Source organism: Sceloporus undulatus, chromosome 4, assembly GCF_019175285.1.
Source record: "Sceloporus undulatus isolate JIND9_A2432 ecotype Alabama chromosome 4, SceUnd_v1.1, whole genome shotgun sequence".
Lineage (NCBI taxonomy): Eukaryota > Metazoa > Chordata > Lepidosauria > Squamata > Phrynosomatidae > Sceloporus > Sceloporus undulatus.
Genome location: NC_056525.1, coordinates 112,928,823 through 112,954,705, shown reverse-complemented (window position 1 = coordinate 112,954,705; position 25,883 = coordinate 112,928,823). Strand labels below are relative to the sequence as shown.

The 25,883-nt window shown below is 39.5% G+C and overlaps 1 protein-coding gene across 1 annotated transcript in view; it reads left to right on the top strand.

Moving 5' to 3' along the window:
- CFH (complement factor H) overlaps positions 1 to 25,883 on the top strand; it is a 78,719-nt gene that overhangs the window by 40,448 nt on the left and 12,388 nt on the right. The window contains exons 12-20 of the mRNA XM_042463481.1: positions 665 to 838; positions 3,907 to 4,089; positions 7,391 to 7,570; positions 9,897 to 10,031; positions 11,118 to 11,288; positions 13,174 to 13,350; positions 15,345 to 15,521; positions 21,118 to 21,294; positions 25,099 to 25,275. Of these exons, the coding sequence (XP_042319415.1) occupies positions 665 to 838; positions 3,907 to 4,089; positions 7,391 to 7,570; positions 9,897 to 10,031; positions 11,118 to 11,288; positions 13,174 to 13,350; positions 15,345 to 15,521; positions 21,118 to 21,294; positions 25,099 to 25,275 (1,551 nt within the window). The remainder of the gene's footprint in view (positions 1 to 664; positions 839 to 3,906; positions 4,090 to 7,390; positions 7,571 to 9,896; positions 10,032 to 11,117; positions 11,289 to 13,173; positions 13,351 to 15,344; positions 15,522 to 21,117; positions 21,295 to 25,098; positions 25,276 to 25,883) is intronic.

Genomic DNA, 25,883 nt, shown 5'->3' with positions numbered 1-25,883 from the left:
TGAAGACAAACAACCACCCAAATGGAAGGTATTTTTGCCATACATCAAAGGAATCACTGGCAGAATAGGGAAACTGGTGAGGAAACACAACCTCCAAATGTTTTACAAACTGTCCAAGTCAATCCAGCAAATGCTGCACTCAACAAAAAACAGGAAAGACCCTCTTACGGCTGCAAGAGTTTACCTCATACTATGCAGCTGCAGACAAGTCTACAGGGTGAAAAATGTTTAAATTATCCATTATCTCCTGGGGGGGAAATAATTTAAACAAGCACATCCCTACTCTCTGCATCTGGCATTAACACAAGAGATACTTTGGTTTGCCATGGGCCACCAGCCGTTTCCATTCTGTGTTCTACATTTTAGGTTGTCTGTGGTATCCTGGATATTAACAAAGTATGCAGTCTTGCACCAACAGGGTATTATCCTAATAAGTGGATTGGGCAAGTCTACCACATAAAAATTATGAATGCTGAGGAAACATGATCATAATATGTCATTTTTTATAAATTGAAAATGTTATTAACATCTAAAGACATACATTGACATACATTAACATACGTTACATAGATCACATATAAATAGCTACAAAGATGTGGATTCTAAGCCTCCCCCCCTCCCTAAAAAGCACTTCACTAAATATTTTGTTCAATGTTTTCTTTAGCCATAGAATGTGATGTCCCTCTTCTGGAGCATGGAAATATTCATCCAAGGACAGAGAAATATGTGAACAGAGATGTGGTGAAATTTTCCTGTAACAAAGGATACACAAGAGTTGGGCCTGATGCTGCTCAGTGTTATCACTTTGGATGGTCTCCACAGCTTCCAGTTTGCAAAGGTACATGTTTTGCAAATAAGATGTAGTTATCAATGTACTTGAGAAAAGATGTCCTAGGAGAAGGGAATCTCAGTGTCTTTCAAGGTCTTGGCTTTCTTCCTCCAAAAGAGTTGACGAAACAGAATATACTTAAACTATATAAATAACTCTGATCCTCATGACTGAGTCTTCAGAATTTCCTTGGTTACTACTTTCAGTCATCTTGACGATTCCAGATTTTACTAGACTGCTCTGAAAGATTATTGGACAAATGCCTCTGCTGACTATGATGTCAGCTTATCCACTAACACTTTTTATTCACACTTTGTTGACTTGGTTCTATGGATGGCAAAAATATTTGAATATATTCAAAAAAATTGTCTAAAAACCCCCTTGTTTTTCAAGTGACTATGATGATACAAATCCTGGACTGAAGAGATTCTTCTCAGCTTGAGACTTATTCTGCACAACATTCACAAATGGTTGTTTTGCACAGAAAACAGCATTTTCTGTACATGAAACAGTATTTTCTGCGTGGAAAATAAGATTTCAGTGCAGAAGTATTTATTACTGCTCAGAAATATTTTATTTCTTCTGCACAGAGTAAAAGATGACATTGGAGATATATACCGCTTATGATTCACATATGGATGATTTGTATAAGAAATAGTACTTTCTGTGCAAAAAAGCATTTTTTCTGCAGGAATTAATATTTATGCATAGAAATATTATTTTAGATGCTGTTTTGTTGTGTGCAACACAATCATATGTGAATTTGTCACAGAAAAAACAATTTCTTATAAAAGACAACATTTCCTGCACAGGAATTAATATTTCTACATTGAAATATTATTTTCAGAAAATGTGTTTTCTGTGCAAAACAACCAAGTGCAAATTTTGCACAGAATAAATCTGTATCTACACTGGAGAAATCACCAGCTTTGGCAGAGCTTTCACTCTTTCCTGGCTCTAGGCTATGGAATTATGGGAGCTGGGCCAACAACAAACTCCAACTCCCAGAATGCCATAGCCTTGTGTCAGGATGCTTAAAAGCAGTGCCAAACCGGGTGATTTCTCCAATGTAGATGCAGCTTCAGTCTCTCTCTCTATCTCTGGCATGCACGCATCTGTGTGATCCCCTGCCTGCCCCTCCTGGGAGTTGGAGTTTGTTGTGGGACTGGACACACACACGGGAAGACCTTTGGATCTGAATTTGATCTCCTCTTATTTTTCCTCATCCTCTTCTTCTTCCTCCCCTCTCGCTCCTCCTTCCTCCTCTTCTTCCTTCCCTCTTCCTCCTCCTCCTCCTCTTCTTCCTCTACTCTTCTTCCTCCTCCCTTCCTCCTCCTCCTCCTCTTCTTCTTGTTTTCTTCCTCCTTCCTCCCCTCTTCCTCCTCCTCTTCTTCCTCTCCTCTTCCTCCTCCTCTCTTCCTCCTCCTCTTCTTCCTCCTCCCCTCTTCTTCCTCTTCTTCCTCCTCTTCTTCTTCCTCCTCTTTCTCCTCCTCCTCTTCTTCCTCCTGTCTTCTTTCCCCTCCTCCTCTTCTTCCTACCTTCTTCTTCCTCTTCCTCTTCTTCCTCCCCTCTGCCTCCTCTTCTTTTTTATCTTATTTTTCCTATTCTCCTCCTCCTTTCTCCTCCCCCTTCCTCCTCTTCCTCTTCTGTTCTTGTTGTTGTTGTTATTGTGTGCCTTCAACTCCTTTCTGACTTATGGCAACCCTGCAGAATTCCATTGGCATAGTTTCTTCGGGGGGGGGGGTTGCTTTTACTTTCTCCTGAGAGGCTGAGACAATGCCCAAGGTCTCCCAGTGGGTTTGCATGGCCAGTCTGTCTCCTCAAATCCTCTAGCCACCAAGCCAGCCCCCTCTTCTTCCCCTCTTCTTCTTCTTCTTACTCCTCCTCTTCCTCCTCACCTTCTTCCCCTCTTCCAGTCACAATGACGCCTAGCCAACCAAGCACCCAGGTGCTTCAGAGATCCATTGACTGCTAAAAAAAACACCAGGTTTTAAAGACACAAATGGGAATGGGGAACAAAAATAGCCCACGTCAAAATACATCGAAGCAACTGATGTCACGGTGACGTCTAATCGCCTAAGCGCTTGATTGGCAGCTTAAAAAAGAAAAAAAAACAATTCAAGACAGACAAAGGGAACGGGGAACAAAAAAGTCTGCGTCAAAATTCAATGGAGAAATATCAGTGGGAACGAGAACATGGGTCAAGAAAAACCAAGTCTGTTTGCTCTCTTTTGTAATGGGAATTATGGACGTAATTCGAATACAACTCAGGAACTCGATCCGAACCACTCGCAGCAAGATTTGTCGCTTTATAACCCAGTGGGAATGGGGCCTATGTATAAGAGCTTGTTAGTATCCCACTTAGGACATTTTCCTTAGATTTCTGCCCAGATAGAAGAATTAAGTTATCTTGAGCCTGATTGTTTAACTTTTTTCCCAAGAATTTAAGTACACATCAAGGGAATATTCCATTTGGGACTCATTCACTCTCATTTGCCAGTTGCTTAGTAATAATTATCCCCTGGTTTCTTCCACAGTACTGCTGTAATGTCAGAAATTAACAACTAACTGGAGGGTATTAGTTATTTTTGTCTTTTCTGTCCAAGTGTCACCATCTAACCTGAGTAGATGTCAGTGCATCCCAGAGGTACAGTGCTTGAGATCATTATATGGCCCATGGTCTTTAATAATGACCCACTGTAACTAAGGGCTGAAACAAATAAAGCTGTCTTTCAGGTGGCTTGGGGGCATGGCATTTAGATGCCCCATGTCCTCAAGATGTCTTGAAGCCACCCAGCTGTTTATATGTGGGCGGCTTCAAGATGCTCCAGCCATGCAGCATTTATACACCACATACAGAGGCAGAGTGGCTTGCAGCCAGCTTTAAACCATTGTGAACTGAGAAAAGTCAGCTTTTTGCTGGCTGAAAAAGGAGCCGAGTCTTGTTGCTCTTTTTTCAACCGGCTTCAAGATGAATCAGGGCCATGGTGTGTGCTTGCCACAACTCTAATCTGGCTTCCTGCCCCGCCTCACCAATTTGAGAAAATAGGTTCAAATTATTTCTCGCTTCTTTACAGAAAAAGTCAACAGTTGTCAGCAACCATTTAACATTTCAAATGGCATTGTTATTGGTGATCTTATCAGAGAATACCAACATGGTGAGAAAGTGGCTTATGAATGTGATATTGGATTTGCAATGACTGGATCAAATACAGTAGAATGTGTTGATGGAGAATGGACGTCTTTGCCATCATGCACAGGTAAACCATTCTGTATAAAAAATATTCATCTCTGTATTTGTAAATCACTCATTCCCACTGCTTGCACAGACTATGTTTTTGACTAAGGCCGCTTTTCTATGGATAGTTGGTCCTCATTCATGGATTCAACCAACTACAGTTCAAAAATATTCACACTCAAAAAATTCCAAAAGGAAAACTTAATTTGTAGGTTTATTGATTCTGAGGAGAAAATGGAAATGCAGGTGGAGAAGGCTGCAATTCAACAACAACAACAATAATACATGTATGGGAGTTCTTTCAAGAGGGATAGTGCTGCCTGATTGTTTCTCTTATAACTGCTGGCAGTTTACCTCACAGCTTGCCACCTTCTTTCCATCCTTTTTGTGGTGGCCATTTTTATGAGCCTTCTGCTTAAAAGTTGTTTTGATTCATTACCCCAACAAATATTTGCTTTTTCTGTGTAGCTCCATCATACCTTTTAAGTTTACCAAAGTTGTCCTTTTTATGTATTACATCTTCTGTAACTAAAAGTTTAAAGATTAATGTGCAACTTATCATAAGTCTAATATTAGATGCAAGCATTCTAGTGAGGATTTCAATCATTCTTCTTCTGCTTCTTCTCCACTCTGGTGCTACAAAAAATTACAACTTTCAGAATTCCATAGCATTGAGCCATGGTAGTTAAAGTGATGTCAAACTGGATTATTGCTGTAGTGAAGAGGCAGCCTGAGTGAGGTTTTACTCCTAGGTCAACACCTTGGTCAACACCTGCGGGTCAACACCAATTTGTTCATGGTGCCTTAATAATTTACTAATGACTTTACCTAGTCCATCTTTTGAGCCTGATTCAGATACAAGCCCTTAAAATTCTCTTCATTATAGAACTGACGTGCTCTTATTTGAATAGGCAATATCACAGCAAACACTCATGTGAACAGGCATATCCTCAAAGTCCTTTTCCTTTTGACAATGACATCTGCAAGGAGGGTGTAGAAGCTTGGGGACATTCTGTCAATCTTGTTCTTTGTAACAGCCCTGCTCAAGCTTTACAAAATCAGGGCTAGGGATGCAAGTTGCTTTCATAATTCTTATGGCTGAAGAAGGGCAGGGAATTGTGGCTGGTTACAGACCGGCACTTGGGACGTCCACAGGACATCCCATTTTAAAAAAGGGGCGTCTCTTCTAGACGCCCCTGGCTCTAATACGGACTCTGTTAGTACAATATGGCGCCGGCCATTCCACATGGCCGACGCCATCTTTATGTATCGGACCCTGTGCGTCTGAACGTGTCACGGTGTCTGTGACATCTCGAATGTGCCCCTGGCGCCTCGCGACGTCACAGAGGGGCCGCTTAAAGAAGCTCCATTTTGGAGCTTCTTTTTTGCTCCGTAACGGAGCCGTGCGGTTTGGCTGCAGCAGCTCCCTTACGGAGCAAACAGCGGCGGCGGCAGATCGCCACAAAGTGGCGGTTTATAACCCGCCTTAATTACTGTTCTCTCTGCATAAGGTGTGAGATAATTAAAATGTCTTTCTCACACAGGGCAAAGATCATCCATTCTAATTAAGGGTGGAAACTTTAGCCATGAGGTCTTCTTGAGAATGCTTTGTGGCCATCTTTTACCTCAGAAACATCCAAAGACTCCTTGTAAATGATACTGGCTCAACTTCCACCCTCAATACTCAATAAACTCTCCCTAAATGTTTAAGAATTAGGATACCTCCGTGTCCTTCACCTATAACTTTTAAATCTGTTTGGTAGTGTGTTTCCTATACTTTTATTGTTATTAAATAATTCATTCAAAAGCTTGTCTTGAAACAAACAAACAAGCATTTAGTAAGAATATAGCTCATTTAGCATAGTTTCATAGATGGTATGTTATAATAGTGACAATAAACCATCAGGTACAAGTACTTCTTACTCAGTTGTTTTTCACTGTTAACTCTCTTAAACTATTCCTTTCTGCCACTAACTAATTTCTTCTACCTATTAACTCTTGATTCTTTTAACAAAACTCTGAGTTCTGCCAAGGACTTTGCACTGAAGCCTCAGCTAAACCTAGTCTCTCTTCATCTCCCTTTCAACTTCCTGTCACTTCCCGCAATTGGCTTCCTACTGATTCACTCACACTCCTGCCCTGTATAGCCACTTCTGTCACAGCACCCACTTCCCTATAGCTAGCATGAACCAGAATTGGCTATTGAGAAACCAATCCATAACACAAGCATAGTAATAAATTTTTAAATTCGGCAAACCAAGACCACCTCTTTTGACATCATCTTGTAAGACTTTAAGTCTTACTCTAGGTTTCTTTCCCGACCAAATAATTTTTTAAATATCTTTATCCCAGCTCTCAAAAAGTTTGTTATTAACCCAAATGGGAAAATCTAGTCCACATTTTACTATCTTGTTTGCAAGAATATCCTGTGGTTGTTAATCCTTTGATGCTATTAAAGCTGTATTGCTTCATGCTAGCCAGAATAGGAGATATATAGAATCAGGCTTTATTGGCTATTTTAGACTGGTAGGTGTTATTTAAATAATCCCCTCCTAAACTAATGTTGGGCAGCAAGGGGAAAATTAGCTTTCCAAGCTCCAGAATGGCATCACTTATGGGATCTAGTCTAAATACAGCATATCCAAATTTGGCTCTTCTACCCAGCCAAGTCTCAGACTCATTTTCTCTGAGCAAGAAGAGGGCGGATCCTGTTGTTTCCTGATGTTAGCTTGGCAGACCCCACCCTTGTCAGGTTTTTTTTTTCAATGTAAACAGCAAATGGTGCATTAAGCATTCACCATGAAGGCATATTCTTGTTAACAGAGAAGGCATTATCCAAGCCCAACCTTCTCTTTTGGTTGTCATGGAATTTGCTTTTTATTAGCTTGGCTATGCTATGTAAACAACTGAGAGAGAATCCATCACTGCCCTGATCCTGGAACAGCCCATTTTAGCACCTGCCATTGGGGTAAACACTGCTGGTACAAATGTAGAATCCTGTACCAGTGCCCCATTTCTACATTCTAGTAGAGTTGCTCTCTGCTGGTAATGCTGGTTAGAGGGAAATATACCTGTTCCTTTCTAATTTTTCCTGAATATCTGTCCAGATGCTGTGCTGACCATTTGTTAAATTTATATCTAATTGTCTGTCAGCATTTTCAGAGTAATAAAAACAAAATCACAATAGCATGTATCTTTTGTTTTCTCAACAATATAGAAAAGGATGGGGAAAGTAGAGTTGCTACAGCAATTAAAAATATAGGATAGGTGGGTTTGAAAGGAAATGAGGAACTTTTATTTTCATTCACATTTTTTTCCAACAGAGGAAGTGAAAACCTGTGGACGACCTCCCGCTATTTTACATGGAGATCCTGTCAGTGTCGATTCAAACAAATATGGGCATAATGATACTGTGAACTATAACTGCAGAGAAAAATTTTTCATTGTTGGTACCAATCCAGCCAGATGTTTTCATGGAGAGTGGCAGTTACCAGAATGCACTGGTAAGCTACAGCATTTCAAATGAACTATTTAAAATTTAAGGAGCCACTTCTTAGATTTGTAAACATATGCAGAAACAAATAACACAACTTTAGACCTAAAGATTAACTTCTTGCATTTTAAAAATACACAGAAACAAATAATACAAGCTTAGATCTTAAAGACTAACAAGTTTCATATGGCATAATTTTTATGCACTTATGAAAGCTTATATCAAATAAAGTTGGATCAGATGACATGGACTACAGACTGTGGAAGCATATGCCAAACTACCATAACAGTCTCTGATATTTTAACTGCAACAAACTATGGTCCAGACTAGACTGCCAGTTTGCAGCAGCCTGAAGCCAATTCTAGGGTTCTGGAGTGTGCAGCATCCACACGCTCCAGAACCCTAGAATGTATGGGCGGTGCCATCTTTACGTCCATATGAACTTCATGTGCATGATGCAAGCACAGCGCAGTGTCCGGACCTTCAAGGTCCGCACTTACATCATAGATGTGCGACAGGCGCAGTCATGGTGTGCGGAGCACTCCACACAAAGAACCTGCTTTTCGCATGTTCCTTTTACTCTGGAGGGATGCCGCGCACTTTGGCTGCTGCAACATCCTTCCGGAGGGAAACCGAACGCCTCCAGTCTGGAGAGCACCTAAGATAGCTGTCTCACTCCTCAGTATTTATCACCTGCAGTATTTTTTACCATATGCAGATAAATTGTTGGAAACAAAATGTGTTGTTTTGAAACAAAATTTAGACCTTTAGCCAGGACATCCAATGGTTTAAATTACTACTTGTGCATCTCAGCTGTGCTTGTGTGCCCAGGACAATTTTGATTTATAGCAACCCTAAGACATGGGGGGTTGTCTTGGCAAGATTTGTTCAGGGGGGAATTGCCTTTGCCTTCCTGTAAGGCTGAGTGTGACTTGCCCAATGTCATTCATTGGTTTTCCATGGTTGGATTGGAAATCAAACCTTGGGCTCCAGCATTGTAGTCCAAAGCTCAAGCCGGTACAGCACTGGTTCAATACTCCTATTTAAAATGACAGTACTGGATACTTGCCCTTCAATGGTTGCAACAACAGATTTTAATGCAGTCTATAAAATGGTGGGAAGAGAACCCAAGACAAAATGTAATCCATCGAGTTTGAGAGCATGATCTACTACCATCAGAATTCTCATTTCATGTCACCACAATTGCAGATAAGAGCATGCCAAAATGATTCTCCCCACTGTCTTCTTTTCTAGAGTCATAAGAATCCTGTCAGCCTGTCTAACGGTGGTTTGATGGGCTGCTAGGAGCCAAACCTTGATTAGAAAGATGTTGGGATGGAAAGAATATTTTCAAATGTTTGGTGGAAATTGTGTTTTTCAAGTGTCAGAAAATGCTGATAAGGAGACAATAATCTTTACTGTTCAAGATTCATTCTGTGCAAGATTCACACATAGCTTTTGTATGGAAAAAAAAAACTTTATTTATGGGGGGGGTGTATTTTCAATGTTGAAAATCTTGTTTCCTGAAAAGAAAATCCTGTTTTCTGCATTAAAAAGTATTTGCACAGAGTAAATCCCAAATTACAACAGTTTTCTGTGTAGGAAACAGCATTCTTTGTGCAAAAAAAATATTTCTGATTTTCTATGTAAAAATGTTGATTCCTGAACAGAAAATGATGTTTTCCATACAAAACCCAGTGATGAGCTTTGTGTAGAATATAACCTGAACAATGAACAGCCTTGGAAAATTGCACCTTTTCTGAAGCCTGTCTTGCAGTGAGAAGAAAAATATAAAATTATTCTCTACTTTAAGAATGAAATAGGCCATGTGAGATCCATCCCTTTCTTCTCTCCCAACATGATCAGGTTTCTAATATTGTGCAAACCAGCTATTCAAGAGCTTGGTTGTGTTGGAAAGGAAGACGCATGGGAATGACTTTCTGCATGCACTCATTCCCATCATGACATGACTCCTGACATTCCCATTATCTCAGGAAAAAATGTGTGCATTCAGAATAATTCTTGGGTCCCTTTTCTTCCATGGCTTTCTGGAAAGAGAGCTTATTTATATCAAGGCATGGCTAGGGGAGAGATTGGAAGAGTTCATTTGCTAGTATGTGCATGCATATATACATGGTGCAGCTTCTGGTCTGTCTCCCAGCACTATTTGATGTCAGAAAGGTGCCACTCACCCTTCTGCAAAGCATTCCAAAACATGCCACATGAATGAAGATTTCCACTGAAAGTTTCGAGTTAAGTATTTTTCATTGTAAATTGTGACATTTGTTACTTGAGCAATCCTTAATTGAACATTGTTTGACTATATTATTTTGCAGAAAAATGCAGACATCCAAAAGACCCTCTTTCAGAGCAGTTTGTGAACAATACAGTTGTAAACTACAGCTGTGGTCCCAACGTGCATCAGACAAAGTGTGTTAATGGGAAATGGTCACCTGAACCTGAATGCAAAGGTACATTTTGCATGATTTGTATAAGTTCCTGTTTCCTGAATAGGATGGCAGATATGGAAAAAGTATTGTCTCCTCCTTGGGGGCACAGTTTATTTGCAACACTCCCATCTTGTTTGCAATGTTTCTTCACCTCAAACTGAGATTATGGGAGTTCTTGTGAATTCTTTTTGATGGGTTTTCACATATTGGGATTTTTTTTACCAAGTTCCTCTTGTCAAATTCCAATTTATTTCTCCCTGTTTTTCCCACAGAAGTTGGGAAGTTGAATGAACCCTGGGAAGAAGATTACTTCTTGTTAGAATGTGTTTGCATTCTCCTTTCCCCTCCTTATATAGATAGACCAATACTCCTTTAAGACTGTCTTTTGAGGCTGATTTATTTCTCTCAAGATTCTAAACAGTTTCTGTCCTCATTTTCCTGCTGACTTAAGATGGTGAGATTTTCTCTCTTTATCTAACCCACCACTAGTTAGAATAGGATATATATATATATATATATATATATATATATATATATATATATGCCATTGTATTTTTTAAACAAAAACTACAAGCTACATGTTTGTTATCTTTTTTGAGTAAGTCTTAACTACTTAGGAAAGCATAGTGAGGCAAAGTCATACTTTTGTTGTTCTGCTAATGAAAGCCACAGTCTAACAGGCTTAGTTTTCATATTTGTATATTTTTGTTTCCTTGAAAAGGGTTAAACCCCTGGGAATCCTAAATTACCCAACACTTCCGAACATTAGAAAATGGAAATGGAACACCTAGAGAGGACTGGGGCTGAGACTTGCTTTCAGTCTCAGATTATGTCCATGCTTTTCATCAGTTCTTCAATAAAATCAAGCTTTTAAAGTGCTAGTCTGAGAAATAAAGAACAGTCACAGACCACAGGTATAAAAAAGTCAAAAATAAACCCAGCAAGATGAGAGTGCCATCACTTCTTGTCTTTCCACAGAGCTTGATCAAGGCCTTTCTTCTTCCCTATGTCACTTTTGGGGATTACTGTTCTGTGTTGCAAGAAATTCTACATCATTTTTGAATCATTCAATTCTATCTGAAATATTTCATTTTATTTTCGTTAAAGAACTTTGTCCACTGCCACCACAGCTTCCAAATGCTATCAACATAACAGAAATAAGAAACTACAAAAATGGCGAAGAGGTGGGCTTCACCTGTATGGAATATTTCCGTCTTCAAGGGCCACCAAAAATAACTTGTGAATTTGATAGATGGCAGACACCACCACGCTGTGTTGGTTTGTATTTGCTTCACTTTTGATATTGCCTTTGCTTGCAAAAACTGAATGACAAAATTAAAAGATAAAGAAGAATGTGACAAAATACTATATTATCTCTGGAATAATTGTAGGCTATATATTATTCTTTAATAATTACTATATCTAGCCAGATGTGAATTAGTCTGTTATTGGTCTGGAATATTCCTACACACATCTGAATAGTATGACATGTATATTTCTAGAGGAATCATAATCCCCGAAGCTAGCCTATTGTCAACTACCAATTAGCTCTGTTCCAAGGATTCAGACAATAGTCTTGGTGAAAAAACAAAAATACTTTATTGCAGGCCAAGAACAATAGTGATCAACGAGTGTTTAAGTTGGTACTAACCTTCCCTGCCCTCTTGTCACTATATATAGACTGGAGCTACCTAGCTGTGCCTGTTTGCAATATCACATTTTGACATCTGTCTGGTAACTGTAATGTAACCTTTTGATTTCTGTCTGGTCACTGCTTTTGCAGCCTTTTGGTTTCTGCCTGGCAACTGTACTAAAACTTCTCCCAAATGTTCTTTAAAAATTGTGCTAAAATTCAAACTCACCTAGTACATTTAACATTATCTATCTATCTATCTACATACATTCACACACATACAACAACACCAATACAGACTTTGTATATACATTTCCTCACTTCATCCATAATGACAGAAGCAAAACCCTTTGGGGTTCTGACAGCTACTTGAAGTGTTCCAAAAGATTTTGCAGCCCCATTCCACCCATGGAAGGTTTTGCTAATAGAGAGATGTTGCCAATGGAAAGCCCAGAAATGTGTCATAATAGGGTAGATCCAGAGCCTTGTGGGTATCTTGAGAGAGACTATAAAAGCCTGTAGCTGGTGGCATATCTTTTAGCTCATTGCTAAAAGATGTGGGGGTGGGGGTGGAATCTAACCCCTTATACTGCAAGGGCAGAGATTTAAAACACTTTAGCCTTCTCCCTTGTGTGAATGAGTAAGGCTATGGATAACTGGTAGTAGATCTGCCAAGTCCTTTACTCTCAGTCCTACTTAGGATTGCTCTTGCAAACTTTTAGCCCCTTTAAATATGCATTTCTGAAGAGGTTTTCCCTCAAAGAATGCACTTTAGAAATATAAATAAGCCCTGTGTATTCTACCCTTGATCTATAAAGTTTAGGTTTTTTTATAGCCAGTTAAAAGTTAAAAGTTCAAACATCATAACTATGCAGCTTCAGATGCTATTGGACAGCAGTCCCAAATAACATAGCCAAATTCTGAGAAACAATGGCAACTGTAGTGCAGGAACAACTGGAGGGCTGCAAAATTTAGGCTCTCAATCAAGAAGTAGAGGATAGGATGGAGCTTGGCACTGTTCCCATATGCATAACTTTACTAAAGGAATAAACAGACTGTCTTAATTCTGTTGTTTTATTATTATTTGAATAATGCTTCCACTCCATTGCGATGACTGTTGTTTCTATGAGCAGGGAAATTTGCAATAGAATGGCACCTTACAAATCATAACAAAGGAAGAGAAAGAAATATTCTGGTTTTCAAATTCATCTAAGTACAGTCATGGCTGAGGCTAAAGCCTGAAATAGCTAAGAAATGCAAATTTGCATTGTGATTCTGAACAGACTTTTATTGAAAGACGTTCCACTGAAGCAAATTACATTAACTTCTAGATTAACCCACTTTGTTCTGTGTTAAAGTAAACTGACCCTACATTCTATTCCATGGAAGAAACTCTATGTGTCTGCTCTACCATCCACAGTGTGTACATCTCAGGCATCACATAAATACTGTAAGCACAGTGAAAGTGTTGTTTCTATCCCTTGTTTGGTTATGTTCACTAACAATACATGTGTAAATCCACCTTTCCAGATCAAAGATGTGGAGATCCCCCTCCCATTGAGAATGGTCAAATAGAAAATGGTACCCAGAGAAAATATCTTCCCGGTGAAACTGTGACGTATCATTGCCAAGAAGGTTTTAAAATTACTGGATCTCCTACTGCAAGATGTGAAAATACTGAGTGGTCTCAATTGCCAACTTGCAAAGGTAAAAAAATTTCCTTCCACTAAAAAATGAAAGAGAGTGGGTCATTTTACATAAGGCTTTGTAACGCTGTGCAAGGAAGCCCACAGCTTTATGAAAAGGTCACACATTCTCTGTAGTGCCTCAAAAATAAAAATACAGTGAACATTTATAATTTTTTTTCTTTGAAAAGAAGAACATTCCCTACATTGCTCATGATTTTTCATTTCTTCTTCTTCCTTACCCACCTCCTTGCCCCAATCAAGCCAGGGAAAACAACAACAGATTAATATACAACTTAAAACATCAGTTAAAGATGCACCACATATGTAAAAAACTCACAACATCATTTTGAAAGAACAAATTAGACAAATACATATTAAAATAATCAATCCATATTGTAAAATTCATTATTTAAAATGCACAGTTTAAAGATCATCTGTATAGGCCTGGCAGAAGAGACTGGTCTTTAATGCTTTTTAAAATTCAGACAGTATATTAAGCTGTCGCGTCTCTTCAGACAGGTCTAGAGGTAGCTGAAGAAAAAGTCCTTTGGGTGATAATTGCCAATGTAGTCCTAGACTAGAGTAAATGTCTCCGGAGGTCCTGAGTGCACAGGGCAGATCATATGGGAGGAGGTGATTTCATAGGTAACCTGGACCCAAACTATGTAGAGATTTAAAGATAAGTTGACCCTTGTTTTATGTGGGGCATCCGTTCCAGATTCCCCCCCCCCGTGCATAAGAAGTACTGCGGGACCTCACATCCCATTGTTATTAATGGCAGCACGCTCTTGTGTATGCCACGGGCACATGCACTATTGATAAAAGGAGGACTCATTGTCCGCGTGACCTTAAGTCCGCATATGGGGATCCCTCCTATGATGCGTGCCCGCTGTAATAACCAACACTTTGTACCTTGGCAGAAAACTAATTGGCAACCAGTGGGGTGATTTTAATATTGGCTGATGCGACCACTCCTTGATGTACCAGTTACCAATCTGACTCCCATGTTTTGAACTTTTTACAGAGGTAGCCCAATGAACAGCACATTGCAAAAGTCCACCCTTGAAGTTACTAGTTCCTGCATGCACTACCATCTTAAGCTCCTCCAGCTCTAGGTAGATGCACAGCTTGCTTCACAAGCAAAGCAGATAGTAAGCACCCCTAGCCATCACATATATCTGAGCTGTCATTTGGATTGATGGATCCAGAAGCTGAAAATACAGTCTTTGATGGGGAGCATGATGCTATCCAGGAGTGGTTGGCACATCTGCAAACCCAGGTTAGGACCCTTGACAGTAAACACCTCCATCTTGTCTGGATTCAACTTCAGTTTGTTTTTCCACATCCATCCTATTACTTCTTCCAGGTATTCACTCAGAGGAGACACACTATCCTTAGCTGAATCTGTTTTAAATGCAGAAATATTTTTGTATGTCAGTAGCATACTGATAGCCCCTTGCCCCATGCCTACAGATGATCTCTTCCAGAAGTTTAATGTAGATGTGGCTTAATTTTTTAAGATTGAGGCATGCCCCAGCAACAAACAATTCTAAAGGAAGTCCCAGGAATGGTTTGCTGCTGGAGCATTCCTGGATCTTCATGGGTTAAGTCATGGATAAATGTGATGTCATCTGATAATCCTCAGTGCAACTGCGTGACTTTGCCAGGAGTATATGTTTTTCTTCCCCAATTTTCCCCTGTCTGATATACTCCACTGTATCACTTATTTTTGATCTAAAAGCAAAATATATATTTTGGTCTTCTTTAGTATGTTCTTTTCTAAATAAAAAAAGTTTTAAGAATTTAACCCATCCCAGGAATTGGACTTGTTTTATATATGTTATTTATAACTCTGTTTTTTTCTTTTTGCAGTTCTATTCTATGGATCTGATATGTACTATTTATTGTTTCTGTATTGAATTGCATTTATAAGAAATCTCTAATAAAATGATTAATCTGTCATTATTGTGGTAGGAAAATTCAAGTTGTATTTTCTCTTTCATATCTTCTCAGAAATTCCATGTAGGAAGCCCCCCATCATTGAACATGCTTCATATCCTAAAAGGATAAAAAATTATTATCAGCCTGGAGAAACAGTCAATTATGAGTGTCATGATGGTTTTGTTGCTGAAGGACCCCTGACTCTGACATGCCAACGAGGTGAATGGTCACAACCTTCCACCTGTGAAGGTATGTTCCATGTTTTTTCCTGAATTACATTTTCCAGACTAATTATTTGCTTAAATTCTGTGTGTTGTGTTGTTTGCCTTCAAGTCATTTGTGGCTTATAGTGACTCTAAGGCAAACCTATCAAATCTTCCGATCATCATAATTGGCATCTTAACTACTATGCCACCATATCTCCTAGTTTAAAGAATAGGTGGCAGAAATTGTGGGAATGACTTCTGCTAAGACATTTGCTTTGGAGACCTTTTGCCTCCCTGAGTTTTGATCTACTGTGTTTTGTGGTGACTCCATATTGATTGCTGAAGAAAGTGAAAGCTAAGCAACCTGCAGACCATGCTGTGGCAATAGTCCTGCCCCCAGTGACTCCTTTTCATGTCTGCAGTTGAGTACTAGATGGTAGATTTTACTTGACAGTGGATTTTAGAAGGCAAATATGAACTCAGTATATATTCCCATAAGCAGTCTTACACTCCAGGTTGTAGTGCAGTGATTCCCAAACTCTGATACTCCAGGTATTCTGGTGAAAGCTCAGGAGTTGAAAGATACAGCTGGGTGTCATCAGTGTATACGTGATATTGGAGGTCATAGGAGCTAATAAGATCACCCAAGGACAATGTGTAAAGGGAAAACAACAAAGGACCCAAAATGGATCCCTGTGGAATTCCAACTGCTAACGGAATGGGGGTAGAAGCCTAATCTCCAGTAACCACAGCAAATGACCTATCAGAAAGGTATGGTTTAAACCAAGTTAAAACAGAATATGTGAATCCTACATTTGGGAGTAAATCCACGAAGAATCAGTGATCAACAGTATCAAAGGCAGCGGAGAGGTCAAGAAGAATGAGAACAGAGTATAGGCCTCTTGACTTCATCATCAAAAGATCATCTGTGATCTTCATAAGGCTGTCTCTCTAGAGTGAAGCAGATGGAAGCCAGACTGAAAAGGATCCAAAATGGAATTAGCAGCAAAAAACTCAAAACATTGAGAATAAACAAAGCATTCCAAGACCTTTGAGAGAAAGGGAAGAAGTGAAATAGAACAGTAGTAAGAAAGAGAAAGAAGGTCAAGAGAAAGCTTTTTCAAGGTTAAAGAAACTAAGGCATGTTTAAAAGCAGTGGGAAAAAGTACCAATAGAAAGAGAAAGATTAATAGTATAGAGAATGACAGGAAGACTAGAAGGAACAACAGAGATTCAAAGATGAGAAGGAGGGTAGAGCAAGTTGTAGGTTTAGAAGAATTCATCAACTTAGGTAGCTCAGCCAATGAGATGGGCCAAAAACCAGAGAATATTTCCATTGTGAGTGGTGATGGTAGTACAGTGGAGAAAGATTAAGACGAATAAAAATTTGAACGAATAGTATCAATCTTGGTAATGAAATGTGTCCTGAAATCATTGGAAGAAAATAGAGGAGGAACTTGTGGAGGGGAAAATCTTACCAGAGAATTGAAAGTGGAGAAAAGATGTTGTGGTCATTGCTTGTTGACATTAATGTTTTATAATAATTCTGTCTTGCTATCGAGATAACACGCGAGAAAGAAGAAAGGACAAATTAATAATGGATAAAATAAGCCCATTCGCCGGTCTTTTTCCATGAATTTTTTACTTGAATTTTATTAAATTAAAATGACATATAACAACAATAGTAAACACACTAAGAAAAAACAAAAAGAGTGAAGGAAAGGGGGAAAACATATCATTTCATACATATACAACCATAACAATCATACATCCACAGACCTAACATAAATCTAACATCAATTTATCATATATCACATTCATCCTAACAAACTACATACAACATAAAAAATAACTTCCAAGTCAAATTTATCATAAATTTCTTCCTATCCAGTCTTTTTCCAAGTTATAAGTAATTCCCTTTACCTACATCTAGGTATATAATTTAACTTAGTTGTCATATCTAATTTAAACCTAAACCTTATAATGCCTTATTTATCTGGCTTTTTCTTTATCACCTTTAACTCCCTTCATATATATATATATATATATATATAGAGAGAGAGAGAGAGAGAGAGAGAGAGAGAGAGAGAGAGGTTTCCAAATTTTGCTATATATTTCCTAGCCTTGTCCTCTCAAGAGACAGGTAAGTTTATCCAATTGCACCAACTCCATTAACTTACTTAACCGGTTTTCTACCATTGGGCAGGCCACTAATTTCCAGTTGCTAGCATACATAACCCTAGGGCTTCTTGTAATATAAAATAATAACTTTCCATATCTATTTTCCAGTTCTTCATTATCACAAATACTTAACACAAAAAGCCTAAGGTCCATCTGTAAATTATACCAAAGCATTTTTGTAACCACCCCATGAATTGCCTTCCAATGGAGCGTTACAGACTGCTGCTTTGTGGCAGTCTGCTGGCGCTGCTGTTTGCTCCGCGAGGGAGCCGCAGCAGCCAAACCGCGCGACTCTCTCGCACAGCAAAAAAGAAGCTCCAAAATGGAGCTTCTTCCTGCGGCGCGGTTATGACGCTGCGAGGCGCCAATGGCGCACTCGTGATGTCCGGACGCACAGCGTCCGCTACGTCAATATGGCAGTGGCCATGTGGAACAGCTGCCACCATATTATACATATTGACTGCGTACTAGGGTTGGGGGGTGCAGAAGCACCACCTCTTCCTAACCCTAATACATAGTCAATACGTATTTTATGGCTGTTTGTAACCAGCCATTATTTCTTAGCAAATTTACAATTTCACCAAACGTGATAGTATTTTTCCATACATTTCTGGCTGCTCAGAGATACCAAGCAATAGGAGCAAGCCAGGGCTGTGGCTTAGTAGAAATAGCCATGCATATTGATAAAGGCAAAACCTTTGAGAGTTGCAGATAAAATTGAGTACAATGAAGAGATTTCTGGGTCCACAGTGTCCCCAAAATGTAAAAAAGATAAAGAAGAGTCCATTGCCTGACTGAAGGTCTCAGAATTAACAGAGTAGAGGTCATGAAGAAGGCATTGAATGATTTGATGAGGAGGTGGATCATGAGCACATGTAAAAGAAAGAAGATAATGAACAGATAAAAGAAAACCAGTGGCTGCATAATCAGAGATAGCACACTTTATAGAGAGAACTAAATCAAAGCAGAAACTGAGAGAATGAGTAAGTGAATTGGAACAAAATTCAAATCCAAAAAACGATAGCAAAGCGTGTAGTTGGAGGATATGTACGGCTCTCTGTGTGGATATTAAAGTCCCCCGTAATCAAAAGGGGGTTTTCATTCAACAGAAAAAACATCAGCCACATCTCGCAAAGTTCAAGAGGAACATGGCGGATGGTACAGATAGATAACAGCCACCCACAACTTCAAAGGAGAGAAAAGTTTGATTGAATGAAGCTCAAAAGAGGAGAAAGAATGTTTCTGAGGAAAAGACAGTAATTGAAACTAACATGACTATGATATCAATATGCCTACCCCTCTCCCTTTACTCTTTTGATGACTTGCGTGGGTAAAGGAAAGTCCACCAAATGAAAGAGCATTTGGGCTGAAAGCCAGGTTTCAGTAAGAGTGAGAAGTTGAAGGGAATTGGAGAAAAATAGATCATGGATTACCATCACTTTAGGAGCATCTGATCAACAATTCCAGAGAGAACAAACAAAAGGAAGCTGAGAGAGAGGAATACACATAATGGGGATCAGATTAGAAAAGATAGCAGGGGCCATAAGAGGGAATAAATTAGGATAACAAAGATCAATATTAAAGAGTGAGGCAATAACAACAACAAAACACTATAGTTGGTAGTGGTCACAAACATTGTCTGAACTAAAGCACAAATGTTCAAGTAAGTAGTTCTGTTCCGATAGTTGTTGTAACCAAAAGTCACTCTAAAAGACCCTGTTAATGATGTCTAATGTTTTACACAATCTGATTGGATTTTGTAGCAGTCAATACAGTGTTGTCTCTCTTGTTGTGTAAACTAAAGGTAATAGTGATCCAATACCAGGAGGCAAATTACTCCGCTGTAAATCTTAAACAAAGGTAGGGCGCAACAAACACCTCAGGGAACTCTACCTACTGCCAGGCTGCTGGAAGTAAGCTGGATGTGGAGGGGGAGAGATTTCTCACAATAGTTGCTGCTGCCGCTGCTGCAAAATACTCCATTCAGCTACTGGGCTGCTAGTGGTAAGCCAAGTGTTGGGGCTATTTTGTCTCTGCCATTGCCACTACCATCGCTGTCACCATCTCCAAGATCCAATCCCACGGCTGAGCTGGAGCTATGCAGTTTATCAAGACACTGGGAGTGCGCTGCTGTGAATAGGATGGAAGCTGGAAGGCAGTAATAGCCGCCACTACAAAAAACATTGCTTCTAAGCTCCACTGAGCTACCAGGCTGCTAAATCAAATAAACAAGTAAACAAATTATTAAAAGTCATTTCCCACTGATGATTATTGTAAGAGTTTTAAGGCTTCCAGACCAGCCGGAGCCCCCCCTGCCCTCGCTTCAGATGGTGAGGAAGGGGTGGTGGTTTTGAAGCCAACGCCGGAGCTCATCCTGCCGCTACTTCAGGTGGTGAAGGAGGTTTTTTATGCTAACGTTGACACTGGATCCTCCTGCCCAAACCAGATGCAAAAGATCTTGTATCAGGTGTAACAACATTTACACTGGAATTTAGATCAATTAACTCTTTTGTATTTTAAGAATTCAGAGTTTCTCAGAGCTTGAGTGACTTTTATTGAAACAACAGAGAGTACTTAACGTGGTTGACAGCAGTAGTCACATGATCATGAAATGGCTGAACCATGAGGAGGAGAAAGGCATGGATTCCCCCCCCCTAAGAATTTGCATTTATGGGTCATGCATTTATGATTTTTAATTTCCTGTTCTTACTGGTTTTATGTATGCTTTTTCAAACTGAGGTGTATTATTTTCAGGACCAAATGACAGTAGATACAACAGTAAATATATATTTAAACCCTAGCTTTCCCCCTCAGCACCTTAGCATTTGCCCACATGGGTGCACCATTACCATCCATGTAAAATGGCAGGGTGAGGTGCCATAAGAGGTGGCATATCATGTGCTTGGGGGCTATAGCCACTATCCAAGAGCCTAGAATCCTTGCTCATCCACATCCAACACAGCACTCAGCATGCAAATTCATCCCAGATATGTTCTACTTTGCTTCCAGTACAAAAGATAGTACTCTTAGCCATGAGCAGACTTGAATTTTTGTAAAGAAACCCCTCCAAAATATTTTAAATTTGTAAGGGGGACAGAAAGAACATTTATGTTCTCCTCACCTCCCAATCTGCATCCATTCAATGAAAGACTAGAAGACAGCCTGGTTATGTACAGCTGAATGTAAACTTCTCTCTGAAAGCGATAGAACATTTGATAATATGAACAGTTTTAGGAACACAGATTCTATTCTGAACTTCAGTTGAATGTGCAAAAAGGGGGAGAATCAGCTCATTGTGAGACTGTCCTCCTTGTTACGTGCTGATATTTTGGTACCCTTGTCATCCTTACTATTTTCTGTAGTAGTGAGTCAATAATGAATGAGCATTTATTTTGAGGTAATGTAAAAGGCAGAAATTTGTAAAACTCTTTGTTCTTTGCATTCTCCTCCCTATTTAGATGCAACCTGCAGAGAGCCCCCAGTGGTTGATAATGCTTCTATTGTGGAGGACAGAGCAGAAGTCTATCTACCTGGGCAAGAGTTGCATTACCAATGCTATGAAGGTTTTGAAATATCTGGACCAGACACTATAAGGTGTGAAAATAAAGTGTGGTCAGAATCACCCACATGTGAAGGTAAGAGTGTATATTTCCAAATCCTCTTCAGTGGTAGCCTGGAAAAGAAAAAGGAAGGGGAAATGGAGGGAAAGAGACACAGGACTTCCCAGCTTTCTACTACCATCTCTTTCTTTCTTTGTTTGTTTCTTTGTTTCCTTCCTTCCTTCCTTCTTTCTTTGAGAGTGGGCTATGTAGTTTCCACAGTCTCAGCCCAACCGGAGCCAGAACGGCCTCTCACTGCTCCTTTTGGTCTGTCTGTTTCAGGCCTTTATCTCTCCTTTCTAATATCTTAACAAACAAATCTTATCTTTTAGGTGTTAGTTTAAGTTTTCAGTTTTTTGTAAATAAATTTCTGGGAGTGCTAGTCACATATAGTATCATCTTCCAATGTCTTTTTTCCTCATCTTTATCCAACATATTTATATCATTTAATGCACAGAGCCCGGGAAATAAACAAGATGAACTTCACCCTCTAGCACAACAAAGCAGATATGATATAATAGGCATTACTGAAACCTGGTGGAATGAGTCTTATGATTGGAATGCAGAAATAGTGGGGTATAATCTTTTTAATTTTAAGAGAAACAGGCCAAACAGGAAAGGAAGAGAAATAGCATTATATTTCAGGGAGGTTTACACCTATGAAAAGATTCAGGACTTCAGTCCTGGAAGCCAGGTGGAGAGCATCTGGATAAAAATTAAAGGGGAGAGAAACAACAAGGATGTTATTGTGGGAGTCTACTACAGACCCCCAAGTCAGACTGAGGAATTGGATGATGGCTTCCTAGAACAGATGAGCATACACTCAGGAGAGATGTAGTAGTGATGCATGATTTCAGCTATCCTGATATTTGCTAGAAGTCAAACTCAGCCAAAACCTCAAGGTCTAGCAAATTCCTCACTTGCCTGGAAAACAATTTCATTGTCAAAAAGGTATAAGAGGCAAGAAGAGGATCGGTTATTTTAGATCTGATCCTAACCAACAGGGATGACCTAGTAAATGGGAGTTATCATGTTCTCCTGGAGTTTGTTATGCAGTGGAAAGGATAAGCCAGGCATAGTCAGACACACAGTCTAGACTTTAGGAGAGCTGATTTCACTAAACTTAGGAAGGGAGTTTAGGACAGATGGGAGTTTCTCTAAAGGGACATGCTGAAGGTACAATTTAAAATAGTTCCAATGACAAAGAAAAATTGCAAGTGTCTCAAGAAACCAGGTAGGATGACAAAAAAAAAAAAAAAAAAAACTTTCAACTGAACTAAATTTTAAACAGGGCAGGTGTAAGAAAAGGAAAAAAGAGGAATTCAAACAAACAGTGAATGCATGTAGGAGTAAAGTGAGAAAAGCTAAAGAGCAGAATGAGCACAAGCTTGTGAGAGAATTTAAGAACAACAAAAAGGGCTTTTTGGGATGTGTGTGTAGCAAAAGGAACAAAAACGAAATGGTAGGGCCACTGTGTGAAGAATATGGAGGAATGCTAACAAGGGACAGGGAAAAGCCAAAACTACTCAACAGATGCTGGCGAAATGTCAGGAAGAAACTCTTCTAGAGCATGGCCACGTAGCTCAAAACCCCCACAAAAAACTACTCAACACCTTCTTTGCCTCAGTCTTCTCAAAAGAGGAAAAGGGTGGTCAACCTGAGGAAAATGGAGCAGAAGATACAGGGTTCCCACTTATTCAAGGTAGCATATAGGTGCAAGATCCATAGGTTTGTTTGAGTTCAAAAAAACATGGTTACAGGTAACTTTTTCTTTCTCATTCATTCTGAAACTTCCCCCACATAGAACAGGAGAAATATAACTGGTTAACTAGATTACTTGAGTTGAGCTACATTCAGTAGTAGCATGATATGGAAGATTCATATCACAAAGAAGCATAAAAATTTATTTCCATTAGTGGAATGTCTGGCTCACTCACTTGCAAAATAACCACAAGACAACCCAATCTCTTCACACAGTTTCTGCCTCCATAGCCCAATTTTCTAACTAATTTTCCAGTATTTTGTTTGTGACGATCAAGTTCCATCGATTTAAGTTCTTACTCTGTGGAACTGTGATTTGTATTGGTGTGTGTAGTTCAGCGATCTTGAACAATATTTGCAACATTTCCCCTATTCACCTTTTATGGTGGATCAACAGAATGATGTGAAGACAGGAAGTCCTTGGCAGGCACCAATTTAAATCAGTTCCAGTGAGGAAGAAAAATGGGAGGTGTTTCAAGAAACCAGGATGGATGACTATTGAACATTCAACTGAGCTACGTTTTAAACAGAACATGTATAAGAAATGAAAAAAGGGGAAAATAACGAAAAAGGAATTCGATCAAATAGCGAACACAGGTAAGGGTAAAGTCAGGAAAGCTAAAGCACAGGATGAACTCAGGCTTGCTAGAGAGGTTAAGAACAATAAAAAGTGCTTTTTGAGGTATGTCTGCAGCAAAAGGAAGAAGAAGGAAATGGTAGGGCCACAATGTGGAGAAGATGGCAAAATGCTAACAGGAGACAGAGAAAAGGCAGAATTACTCAACACCTTCTTTGCATCAGTTTTCTCAGAAAAGCAAAGGGTGTTCAACCTGAGGATAATGGAGCAGAGGACAGAATAGGGGAAATTCAGCATAGAATAATTAAAGAGTTGTACAGGAATACCTTGTTAATCTAAAGGAATAAACTGGCAAATGTAATATTGGAGCCACTGGCAATAATCTTTGAGAACTCCTGGAGAACAGGAGAAGTCCCAGCAGATTGGAGGAGGGCAAACGTTTTCCCCATCTTCAAAAAGGGGAAGAAAGAGGATCCCAATAATTATCATCCAGTTAGTATGATATCTATACTAGGTAAACATCCAGAGCAGATCATTAAACAGAGAGTCTGTGAACATCTAGAAGGCAAACTGTCATCTTCTGGCCTAGAGGACTGAAAAGGCAGGCCCAACGCCATCTGGCCTGAAGAAGAAGAGCTCTCCCTCCTTGCCAGCTGTCATCATCTGACCTGGGAAGGAGTGAAAAGAGCCCTCCCTCCAGTCCATCTACCTTGGTCCAGCCTCAGAGGGAGAGAAGAAGTGCTGGATCTGATCCACTTCCCCACCACCATTCCTTTCTCCTTTTGTGTTGTGTCTTTTTAGATTGTAAGCCTGAGGGCAGGGAACTGTTCACTTAAAAATAAAAATAATTGTAAGCCGCTCTGAGAACACAATCCCTCGGAGCGTGGTGGAATCTCTCTCCTTGGAAGTCTTTAAAAAGAGGCTGGATGGCCATCTGTCGTAGATGCTTTGATTATGATTTCCTGCATGGCCCTTGTGGTGTCTTCCAACTCTATGATTCTATTATTGTCTTCTATTTCCCCTCCTTTAATAACATGGGTAAATGGTCAGCAAAGGAGAGGGGCTAATTTTTATATACCCCTACAAAGCTCAGACATACAAAACTAAGAATAAAGCAGACAAAAAATTTCCAACTCATTTTAATGCTCCAACTACAGCATTGTGCACTGATGTGTGCTACATTATCTTCTTAAGAATACTCAAAAGATCTCAATTGTAGACTGATGAGCTCAGCTGTAATTGGACAACTGCCTACCAAAGATATTTCAGTTTGTCACCTCTTTCTGTGTTTCATACTAAGACAGTGAAACACAGTTTGGGATTGTCAGATTGGCACAGTTGGAGGATATAGTTAATATGCCTGGAAATGTAATTCACTTCTGTTGAAGGTGAGTGGGAGTGTGCTAATGCAAGTCTTCCATAAAAACAGCCTTTATAAATATGTAGATACTGCTTTTATTTTTCAAACCATCTTTCAAGCAATGTTTTACCTAATATTTCAGATATCAGATGTCCTCCTCCACCTGACATTCTTAAAGGTCGGATTAATGGACATAAAAAACCAAACTATTTGCCTGGTGAGAAGGTGCGCTATCGCTGCCTCCAAGGATACAGTGTTGTTGGTTCTGCTGAAATAACATGTTCAAAGAAACGATGGACAGGAGCACCACAATGCAGAGGTATTTGATCCCATAAATATTTTGAAGGTGATGATATAGTTGGAAATGGAATCTTTCCTTCTTTTTTTTTTTTGCTCTGCAGACTTGATTAGCTATAAAAGAGTGGTAGAAAATGGCCCCATGATTTCTGTCAGTGGCTAAAGCCACTATGACCCACCAACGTGAAGGCATTTCATTTGACATAGGGATGTGATAAACCACCTTCCATTTTATTGCCTACTCAGGATTGCAAAGAGCATAGGGATATTTAATCATCTGTCCTGGTCCATAGGTGGAGGGTAGCATTTTATCTGTAAATCATTTAGTTTTCACATGTTCTGTAATAGAGTGGGAGGGATGGGGGGGGTTAGGTCAATTGGCTTATAATTTGCCTGGTCCACTAATATGTGCTATATGTACAAAGCAATGTAGAGAAAAGGCAGATGTGGATTAGGCTAGCAACAGCCAATCACGAGCCAGCTGACAGTAGCCAATAAAATTCTGGCTGGGAGGAAATAAAAACCCCATCAATGTCAATTGGAATTTGGATAGGGTTTGGTTTTCAGAGTGAAAGGGTTTTGCTGTGTCTAGAAAGGGACAGATTTTGAGAGTTCCAGGGTAGGACCTTA